The 12,387-nt window shown below is 33.0% G+C and overlaps 1 protein-coding gene across 1 annotated transcript in view; it reads left to right on the top strand.

The window, feature by feature from the left end:
- LOC149426277 (uncharacterized) overlaps positions 1-12,387 on the top strand; it is a 375,377-nt gene that overhangs the window by 162,710 nt on the left and 200,280 nt on the right. Inside the window, exon 5 of the mRNA XM_089648535.1 lies at positions 7,880-8,059. Coding sequence (XP_089504661.1) covers positions 7,880-8,059 — 180 coding nt within the window. The remainder of the gene's footprint in view (positions 1-7,879; positions 8,060-12,387) is intronic.

Genomic DNA, 12,387 nt, shown 5'->3' with positions numbered 1-12,387 from the left:
TTAAATATAATTACGTAAAGTGGACCCAAAACGAATCCCTAGGGTATCCCTGTAGAAATTGTTGCGAAGTTAGACAGTTTTTTTCCCTTTTATGGTTTGTAAGCGATCAGATAGGTAGAAAGCCAGCCACTTTTAGATGTCGGAATTCGAACCGATGGTTCTTAATCTTTTAATGTGAAAGTCGTGATCAATCGTTTCATTTGCTGCATTCATATCTAGGAGTAAGTTAGGTGCTAATTTACCCGACTCTATGGCAAGAGTTATGTTTTGACAGCATATGAAGTATAAGAGTTATCGTTGAGTGGAACCTTTTTTATGCGGATTGACTTGATGGGGGGGTTTTGCACATTGACACCTTAGATACATCAATGTTATGCCATAATGAGCTCTAGAAAAAGTTATTTTAGAATTCAATATCACATGTTGCCGCTTTTTATTCTAAGAGGTCAAAATAATATTTTTGATTACTGTAAAACAAATAATAGATATGTTTTCATGATGTGGTCGATAACTTGGTAGCTTTAGTCCTTGTCGGTACGTGGTTGATTATAAAACTCTTGACAATCGTATTATATCACGAGTGCCGGGGCATTGAACTTTGCGAAAGGGACTATTTAACACCTCGAGCTAACAATAGTTTCCTAAGACTGGCTCACTCGCTGATAAGTAGGTACTTGTATACTCGTACATCATAATGGGAAATAGATCAGCAAACAACTCTCTCCTACGTAGGTTAGTGAAACCCAATACATCTTTGCTCGGGTTAAATCTGTTAACATTTCTAAGAAACATTAACGGTAATGTGTGACATTAGAGGTATTATATTAAATACATCTGTAGTGAAGTTAAATATATAGATTTGCTAGTTTCTCACATAGCATAATAGGTACCATTGACTGTAAATTTTACTTTCAACCATCCGTTATTATCGTGATCATCTAATTTATTTATTTTGTAGGAGTTGTTCCTACAAAATAAAGTTGGTTGTTTACAGATGGAAAAAAATATAATAAGCAGTAATTGTTGATTGAAGTACTAGTACATATTGAATTATTTGGCGTGTTGGAAATAAGCCGACGTAGCTCAGTGGTCTGAGAGCACCTCATCAGACATCAGAATGCGTGGATTCAATTCCCTTCGGCGGCATTTATTTTTACTCGGGAGATATTTTCAATTTGTATTGACATTTCAACCCAATAATTATTGCTTATAATAATTTGTTATCCTTTGTAATTTATTTATTTTAAATATCACTAAAATTAACTTATAATGAAGCTGTTTGATATAAAAAAAACCGGCTTTAAAAAAACCTGTCTCCTAATTTTTTCAAATACCAACGTTAAAACAGAGCTTGTGTTTATAATTAACCCCGCAAGTTGTCATTATTTTAGTGGAAGATTTTTCCGATTCGATTAGGAGTAAAGTAACTTTTCAATGCTGGACTTCAATGACAAGTTAGTTCATTTGTTCTCAGAATGTTTTGGATTCCACTTTTGCCGAAACACAAGTAGTATGCTTTCATAATTATATTTGGGTTACCTTAATGAACGATGCGCCATGCCAAGAGCTGAACACGAAGGAAAATACTGAGCGAATAGAAAAAACGTCTTTGCGTGTTGGAATTTGTCTTGGGGAGATCTCGATTTCAGTCACAAGGGATTGTAACTTTCGATGTGACAACATAGCAAGCGTGTTCTCATGTTAGCCTGCTAATTTATTGCTTGATATGGAACACTTCCTAACATCATATACCACATTTGATGTTGCCACAGGCTCCAGACGGTTGGGAACAGTTACGACTTTTGTGAGGTATTCATAAAAGATTTTTAAAACAAATGTTCGATGAATAAGTTGGTCATAAAAAAGGGAAGAAATCATCATAGGAAATCCAAAAATTTGACGTACAGAACTGAACGCAAAATATAATTATTTTTATTGCATGTAAGTACATTTTACTAAAAGGGAAAATTTACTGATATGAACCCGCTGAAAATATCACTCAAATATACAAAAAGTGACAATTGAAAAAATTTTGTCTCTTTCACTGCTTTGAATCTTTTCTGTTTAACATTACGAAATATGTACATAATGATTAACATATTCTAAGGATTTAAAAAAAAATTCAACGTCTCTAAATAGTATAAAACAAAGTCACTATCCGCGTCTGTCTGTTTGTGCGTTTAGTTCTTTTAAACTAAGCAACTGCTTTTGATAGGGTTTTCACTATCATTTTTGTTTTTAATGAGTTTTATTTTTCCAATGTACATTTGTTACGTATAAATTTTATTAATTACCTAAATTTTATTAATTATTTTGTTAATTTTATTAAATCACTTCTATTGACAATGTTCCCCGTTATGTTGACTCCTCCCTTCGTTTTCCTCTCAACCCCCTCCCCTTCCCTCAAATCCCCTCCAAAAAAGAACCAAACTAAATAAAACCCCATATTTCTGCACTTAAAAATTTAGTTTTAACACATTTTGATCGGGCAGTTTTCGGCCGCGTACTAGTGCTGGTAACGGGTGATTTTTCGCGTAATTTCGCGCTAACGTCTCTAGAAAAATTGCGATAACTTCAAAAATATTTGTTTTATTTCAATAATTCTTTTTGCAAATTATTTATTTTATTTCATTCTATTTTATTATATTTAGAAATGTATTCTTCATCGTTAAACTAGTGCAGAATTTTACATAAAGTAGGAAAGTTATGAAAAAAATAATATTTTTTACATAACATCCTTTATTTTACAAATTATACACAAAAATTATTTCTAAATGTAAAATAAAAATTATTATTGCATGGCTACAACCCTACAGACGCTATATAGCGAAAACTCAAGTATATTGGAACCCGTATTTTAACGTGACCCGCGCTCCACTAACAATTTATCAAAAACGTATAAATACGTGATCCGCTCTCTAGCATTAATTTGCTAAAAACGTATTAATACGTGATCCGATTACAATGTGTTAAAATAGCTAGTTAATGACATTGACGTGTCGAAACCATAGTGAATGCCAAAGAAATACAAAAAATTTTCACTATCATTTAGAAAATTTGTTCCGAAAGATTTATATATATAAATAATATATGCGTATTATATTAATATATGTAGCAACGCCGGGTACACGTCAGCTTGTTTCTAATATAATCTTGATTGTTAAAATGTATTATAATTTTTTATCGTGTCTTGTATTATAATAATTTTATTTGTTATACTTCACACATTTTAAATATGTTTGCATTGTGAAATTTTTTTATTTTTGATTTTACTGAAGAAGATATTCCAGTTCACCCTATATTGATTTATTAATAATCTGACACTTGAGATGATGTTCATAGAGTTGTAAAGTTCATGAAATTAGATTAAGTATTTGAAAAGGCTTCACAAATACCTAAGTATTACTGTTCGTACAATTTATCATTAAATAAGAAATTGGTAACATGATCGATTGGTAATCAGAAACTTATCTAGATTGATCGGTTATTGCAAAACAAAATGTCTTTCTCCACTGTGTGCTTTCTATTATTCCATCAGAACATATTTGATTTATTCCGTTTGATCGAAGTTCGAGGAAGCGTAATACGATTCAATCAATGGTTATGGTCCATTGCCACACAAATGGGTAGTTTTCTGCTGATCAAGGGCAAATACGTATTATAATTTGATGTAATATATTGTTTATTAAGTTTTTATTTTTTTCGAAATGTAATAAATATTATAGATCTTACTAAAAGTTGAGAAGGTCCCTTAGTCCTTTAATGCATTTCCTCTATAACGATTAATTTATATACTTACCTTTAAATCACTTGCGCACCATATATTCTCACTCCCATATATAATTAAATCCATATACTCAAATGATAAAGAAAAGTGCAAAAAAGTATGTGCCACTGTTGTATCCCTCTAACTTTATCTCTGGAATGCTAGGACTATATCGTTTAGACCAGTGATTCCCAAAGTGGTCTATATCGACCCCCAGGGGTCTATGACAACCTGCAAGGGGTCTACGTCAGCGAAAAATAAAATGGGGGTCCATGGAATGAAAATGGGGGTCCACGATAGTGGATCTCAACATAAACTGATAGTACCTATTTACTTACACTTAACCGACACTAAAAGTGAATCAATATTTTATGTTTTGAAGGATTACTTCATTGAAAAAGCAATCCCTTTATCAAATATAATGTCAGTAGCTACAGATGGAGCACCTGCCATGGTTGGACGTTATTGTGGATTTATAAGCTATTTAAAACAAACTTTTTTTGCACTTTTTGAGACTATTTTAGAATTTCTGGATACTAAAGATAAAATTTTAAAAGACAATTTAATTAAGTGGAAAACAGACATCGCCCATTTAACAGATTTGTTTACAAAATTTAATATGGTTAATTTGCAGTTACAAGGCGACAGTCTAAATTTGATTTAAACAAAGTCCATCTTATCAGCGTTTCTTGCCAGAGTTAAACTAATGAAGCAAAATATTGGACGGGGCGAATTTTCCCAGTTCCCCAATTTGTCACAGACAAACTACCAGGAAAACGACGTTTCAACCTACGTTCAACATTTAAATGCTCTCTATTCAGATTTTGAAACTAGGTTTGAGGATGTTTTGACTATGGTAATACCACCGTGGATAATTAACCCATATGGTGACATAGAAGAAACGAATGTCATAAAACAAGAGGAACTGACTGAAATAAGTACAAACGAAGAACTTAAGGTTCAGTTTAAGCACGGATATCAGCACTTCTGGCTGCAAATAAACATACCCGTTACTTATCCCGTATTATGGAATATAGCGAGGAAATTTTTAATTTCCTTTCCATCGTCATACCTAGTGGAAAGGGGGTTCAGCGCTGTTACCAATCACCTAACGAAAAAAAAGAAACAGACTGGACATCATTAGCCGAGGAGACTTAAGATTAAACCTTACAAAATTGACGCCAAATGTTGATAATTTATTATTAAAGCATCAGGTTCATCCTTCCCACTAAAAATATTTACTTATTGCTTAGTTTATTTTATGTTACATTTATTTTATATAACAGATACAAAATTTTATTTTGAGTAGTTTTAATTTAAATTCAATTAATAAATGTATAAAACTGAACATGTGTTTTTACTTTAAGTTTTTAACACTAAACTTCACTACAGTTAGAAATTTACAAAAAATCAATATCAGGTAAGTAGGGGGTCTACCAAAAACAGAAAAACATGGCAAGGGGTCTACGACACAAAAAAGTTTGGGAACCTCTGGTTTAGACCTTAGGAGAAAAATTGAAATGATGCAAAAAGTACGAAACTTGTAAAATTGTCTTAATGGACATATATGTGCAATCCTGATGCTCTGGAACGTATGGCGTTTCTGTATCCGATACCTTCAACAGAGCTCGCAGCACAGGTTTTTTTCCAAGAGGCAGGACCAACCTACCGATGATCATGCCTCTGGGGAGAATGGCTACGCTATGAAACCACATTTCTTATGAGATAGATATTTATGTGAACAACCTCAGCAAATTCAAGATGAAAATAAATAAATAAATTTTAACACGAGGCTGCATCTCAACAGATATAATTAATGTACTAGTATGTATGTTACAATGTGTAAATGTTGTGAAATATTAAGACTGAAGCCGGGTTTTTCCAGTAATTTCGACGAAATGTAAAAGGAGTGTGGTATTTCTATGTAGTAATGTAATTAGAGGAGTTTTTTTCAAACGAGCTCGTCGTTTCCCTGGAGAACGCTTACTTCGACCGTCTTTTCGGGTCTCCCCATTCGCGTATAAAAAATAATCTGCGTAAATAAACTTATGTGTACTACAATAGGTCTACTTTTATCCTTCCTCTACCAGTTCTATGCCCCACTGTCATACCCTAGAGTTTGGAAATCAGATTTCTACTGTGGACTGCTAGACTCATGCTAGCTAGGCAAAACTTTTAGTTTGGCGGCAATTGAGTAATTGGCGCTATATATTTTGAAGGTTTTAATGCAAAAAATTATTTCTCGTTACGCGAATAGATAAATGAACAATAAGGGAACCCATTAGTATATTGCTGTTGTTTGAAATGTGTGCCTTGGTCCAGGGTAGTAGGCGCCCAAGGGAGTTGGAATCAGGGCCGCCTTCTATGTGAATCATTCATTCTCTGAGAGTATTTACTCGCGGCTGCTTAAATATGACAATCGTGACAATTAATGATGGTCGAGAAATCAAGTTAGAGCTTGGGGGTTTTCCAGATGTTACATGAAACTTTTCTTACTGTCTCCCTGGAATGTTTAAAAAAAAATTAAAATCTAATTCATCTAGGGCTAGTGAGACTATCGCATCGTAGGGTATGTTGCGAAGCTGGAGGTAGTGTGGAAAGACAGGAGATAGAGAGATGAAGCTTGAGAAGTACCTGGCAATTCAGATTTGGTTGCCACACACAGTTAAATCCATTTCAAGCAACGTTTTAATTCTGAATGACGGGCTTTCACTAGGACCATAATGAAAGTTTAATTATCTTTATATTATATTTTATAAATGAATCTTCCATTCTGGAACGTGCCGCAATAAATTACGAGTTATTTTGAATTAGGGAGACATAATTAGTTAAGTAATTAAACGGGATCTGAACCCACAATTTCCAAATTGCTAGCCATCGAACACGAAGCGTCAAATATATTGAATCGCTTGCTATTAAACCAGTTTCATCTTGCAGCAGGTAGAAAAAGTATTCTTACAAAAGGGGAAACATTCTTAAGAAACATCTGAGTTAATAAAGAGTCATGCTATTCTCATCACTCTTGCGTATATTGTAAAGGACCGGAAAATACAGTCTGATTTTTAAAATAGCCCCTTGCTCAGAGATAAAGTTTTTTCTAAGAAGTATAAGGTAAGACGCTAACAAGGTATATTTCCGTCTCTTTTTTCTGTTTTTGAGTTTTATTATCTTTCACATAGACAACCTCACTCGAGATCTCAGCAATCCCATTAAAAACATTCAGGCTTCGCCTCGGGACAAATTTTAAATATATTTATCAAAATATAAAATATTTGAAGATTTTACGACAAAAATATTTTTATAAGACATAAGTCACCAAAAAAATATTTTAAATATAAAAGTACAAAATTTGCTAAAAAGTGCATTATTTACTCATATTCCTTTCGAACCAACCAACTTGTATTTTGTATGATCCAAAATAATGACGTTTAAATAAAGAATTATAAGAATCTGAAAAATAAAAAAATACATTAGCAAATTTTTGAACTTCAAATATAATACTCAAATGCATGCACTGAAAATATTGATTACTGATATTTCACGAACAGTTTACTAGTTTTGCAGAGACAAACAAAGTTTGATGTAACTCTCCTGAATAATTAATTTTATTAATCCGCCTATTGAAGATTGATGTACTAAAAATGCAAACCTGTATATAATGGCATGTATGTACGCCAAAATAAAAATAGACCAAAATCACAAAGCACCATATATGCATTAATTCGCTTGCATGAGTGGAACAAGCTCACCCAGACGTGCCGCCCACTTGGTAACCTGTTATTTTATGTTGGTCAACAAACGCCATTTTACCGCACTACGTCATGTTTAGACCTGTTTTGCAGACCATATCCACTATTTAACAAGATTTAGAAACCACAGGTTGCCATTACGCAAATCCTCTCTTCCTCTACCTTTATCTAACTTACATCTGAAGAGCTGCCAAGTAACTACCCAAATAACCATTTATGTTAGTTGTTTCTTCGTGCATAATATTTTATGTTAACAAATCAATGTTAATAACCTCACTATAACTAAACATGTATCGAGGTTAACCTTAATTGCCAATTATAAGGTTGATCTTTTCTTATATTTGTATGCGTTCTTTTCCTGCAGACCACCCTTGCTATCCTGGACAAACTGGATATAGACAGCGAGAAGCCTTCGGATGAGGAGATAGCCAGAATTTTCGGCTATGAGGAAGCATACCTCGCAGGGGACCTGTCCATGTGGCAGAGACTCAAGCCTAAGGTTTGGTCTTTGTTCGATGAACCTTCAAGCTCTACTGCAGCAAAGGTATGTAATTCATCGTTTAATATTTTGTAAATGTTTTGTACGATAGTATGGTATTGCCCTAGCTAGATAAAATTAAAATAAAATCAGACTTACTAATAATAAAAATACTTTCAACCGTTAAACGGTGTTTCTGTTACACATTGTAAAAATACTGTACAATTTGTATTTAGAATTATTACTAACAAAAAATGTCTCTTACTGCGCTGTGAAAGAACTGCAAATATTGAATGTTGGCAGTGTGGCGCATGCGCCTGGTGTGCCACGTGCGTGATTTTCGCGGGAAAACGAAATTTTTGATTTGTGAACTGTGATGTGTGATTCAAATATTGTTTCTATTAATAATTTCTAATCTAGTGACCAATTCATCATTCATCATTTGTTAAATTTTTCTTTATTCATTGAAATGGTTGTTACAGTTATTAGGAATGTTTAGACCACCAAGCTAGGTATAATGCAATATGTTTACTATTATTTGTGTTATTTCTCATTAGTTTTATGCCATGAATAGTGTTTTATTGTTAATATAGTTTTATTTTATCGGAAAAAGCTAAGATATTTTAGAATTATTAATGTTTATTTACTTTTACCGCGTGAATTTAATCAACCTTCCATGAAAATAATGTTTTTTAATAACATAAATACAAATTTAGAATAGATATGATTGATAAATATTTTTTTACATCTGCGTTTATATTGTGACAAAACTTTTATTATAATTTGTAATAATGTTTAATTGTACGAACGAGATAAAAAATGAAGTAAAATTTGCAAGTTATCTTGCAAATTCTCTAAACAAAATAATGTGTTTTTTGTATTTTTAATTGGCTAAAATTTATCAACGTTTTGTGTTGAATTAAAGTATGTTTCAAATACAAAAATCTAAAAGATAATTTTATTTAATTTCTAAAATGGTTTTAATTTTATAAAACAGAAAACAACCCTCTTAGGCTGGATAAGCAAAGTATATATCTATCATTAACTACTTTCTAAATTTTATGAAAATTTATTATATTTAACGAGTTATTAACGACAAAGTTAACATGGGTAAAACGTACGCAATGGTATCCCGTGACGCCAATACCGTCGTGTAACACTGGCGAGCATTATACTGTGTTGCCACAAGCTTTTCGGCACGCCGAAAATATAAAATTTTAATGGCTATATACCTTCGGTATTTCTCAAAAATTCTAAAAGTTTGTTTCTTCAAAATCCTCTAATTAATATGATTGATAAAAAACACAAAATTACAATATAGGATAGTACCTCATTCAATTCCTCAGTTCAATTCCTACTACTAAAAATGACAAAATAACAATAACAATTCCTACTACTAAAATTGACAAAATAATTCTGCCGAATCGTTAACGAATACCTACAGTATTTCCACGAAATAACAAAATACCTTTATTTTGTTAGATTATAATTTATTTCTTTATTTTGGGATATGTAGGCAAGTAAATAGGTAGTCAACTTTACTATTTATAGAATGACTTAGGTACCAAGAATTTTGAAATTTATTTTTAAGAACCCAAAATCATAATACTTTTACTCGCTTTTCGCCACATAAAATATTATTATTTTTTTATCAACATTTTCGTAAATTTTCAGCAACATGTCTAGCAGCATCGTCTGCCTTTTTTCCTAATAATCGCTCTGTTGAAGGACCACCAAGAATTAAAACATGCCTGAATTGACTCACATAAAAAGATTTACCCAAATTGAAATAGCCAGGTTTTCAAACCCCACGAACCCTTCCGAAACTCCCTTCGGCTTCACAACATTCTCCAACCCCACGAACCCTTTCAAAACTTTATTCGGCCACTTAATATCTCCAACCCCAAGAACGCTTCTGAAACTCCCTTTGGGCTCACATCATATCCCAACCCCACGAACCCTTCCAAAACTTTATTCGGCCACTTAATATCTCCAACCCCAAGAACCCTTCTGAAACTCCCTTTGGGCTCACATCATTTCCCAACCCCACAAACCCTTCCAAAACTTTATTCGGCCACTTAATATCTCCAGCCCCAAGAACCCTTCTGAAACTCCCTTTGGGCTCACATCATTCCCCAACCCCAAGAACCCTTCTGAAACTCCCTTTGGGCTCACATCATTCCCCAACCCCACGAACCCTTCCAAAACTTTATTCGGCCACTTAATATCTCCAACCCCAAAAACCCTTCGGAAACTCCCTTTGGGCTCACATCATTCCCCAACCACACGAACCCTTCCAAAACTTTATTCGGCCACTTAATATCTCCAACCCCACGAACCGTTCTGAAACTCCCCACAACATTTTCCAATTGTGTTGATTTATTGATTACATTATAAAATCATGAACCCTTTAGTTACTTTCAACCAGATATAAATTCTAAAAACAATGTCATATTTAACTGATTATTAACGTTATTATTATTTATTCTATGAAAGAACATAATAAATAAATCTACTTAAAATTAAAGACTCGGATGAAATGAGTACGATAAAATCATGAATATTAAATAAAGTAACCTGATTATAATAGAAAAGGCTTGACATTCAATGAAATGGAAATGTTGCAAGACTTTTCCGATTCTATGAATAATGAGTCAATGATAAATTATATTTGCATAATTTAGGGACTCGCATAGTTTCGTGCATGTGGGTTGCATTTGAGTGACTTTTACATGAAGCGAGCATGTTACGCTGCCAAAATCTATTTAAATATTGTTTAGAACTACGAAATGATTGAGATTAGTTGAATTACTTGCTAATTCGGGACGCAGATCATCAATTTGCAAATTTGCGTAACAATTATTTATCTTATAATTTTTCGGACAGACTTTAAAACGAAAAAGACGACCTTATTTTATGTAGAGATTCTTAATCTCGAAATAGATTTCGATGACATTTAACGAGAAATGTGTTGATCCCACGCCTTATAAAATATAATTGGTCACTCTCGGTACAATTTAAAAATACCCTCGTTATGCCGGATCCTTACAGACTCCCTGACCTGTAACATTCGCTTAATGATCTCTGACTTCCACGGCACCCACTTGCCTTTACTTCCTTCACTCGCAAGTCAACCAAATTGAACTAGGCTTTCAAACCTAATATTAACAAATGAAATATTGTTCATAATATTTTGCATACCTAAAAGAATAACAGTTTAAAAATTCCGATATTTATCTTCTGCTAACATAAAGCTATGCATAATATTTTTGATATTGAGGCTCAATATAAGTGGGTACCTTAATGATGTACACTCTTGTTCTTGATCTTATATTCCATAGAGCATTTGGCATCCAACTTCGGTAAAAGACCTTTGTTCAAAGTCGCTATCCAAAGTTATCGTTCCCCGGTCGTCAGTCCATCCCATCTGTAGGGCAGCCCTGATTGTCTTTACTATCTAAGGACGCCATCCCATCCATCATATTACAATATGGTTAGGTTTTTGAATTTCCCAACAATGCTTCGCTTAAGTGAAAATTACAAGAACTTCAACTGTAGAACTTATTTTACACCAATAGGCTTCACTTATATCGTAATTTCTATCTTTAAAGTAGATACCGTAATATACATAATCACATTTTATGTGAGTAAGGGAATCAGCTTAACGTTAAGAATTATTATTACTATTATATCAACACAGTGGTTTATTATTCACATTAGCGAGGTAGGTATTTGAACAGCTTTCGAATATAATGTAATTGAACAAAACTTGTAAGTGAAATGAAAATATTTTTGAATGATTAAACTTTCAAATTCAAGAACGTAGGCATTTTGCTATCACAAAAAATACAAACAGAAAACGGTACCTATAGGTATACATAATTACTTCCATATTTGCAAAAGTGGGAGCTGAAAATAAACAGACCCATTTTACTCCTGAAATTTCAAATTATATTACCAAGCTTCTTTTTTCCTTTTTTCAGGATCTGAAAATTAATCAAAATTCTAACAACTTCCGTGATTGAAAATGTCGTTATATTGCTTGTAAAACAACCGCAAGGTATTAAAAATACGACAATCGAAACAGTTTATTTCCTTTTCAGGGGAAAATATATCGTGTTTCAAGATTAGTAATAATGTACAAGAGAAGTGTAAATATTGAAAGATTGTAGATATTCTATCAAAGGACGTTGGTTTTCATAATATTGCATGTCGCACTAAGGGGGCTAGCACAGTGAAATCAATAAATTTAGGATGTCGGATCGATAGGCGTAACTACTGATGATTCTATACCGATCTATAAAACCCTATGCCAATATGATATTGACAAAATCCAGCATCTATGGTCGTTTGCGATGTTTGCGAGCACTTTCAAAATATGATTCCGACAGTCG

Source organism: Hesperophylax consimilis, chromosome 1 (genome assembly GCF_061612785.1).
Source record: "Hesperophylax consimilis isolate HC1 chromosome 1, BYU_Hcon_1.0, whole genome shotgun sequence".
Classification (NCBI taxonomy): domain Eukaryota; kingdom Metazoa; phylum Arthropoda; class Insecta; order Trichoptera; family Limnephilidae; genus Hesperophylax; species Hesperophylax consimilis.
The sequence above is the reverse complement of the archived record's forward strand: the minus strand, read 5'-3'. Positions and strand labels throughout refer to the sequence as shown.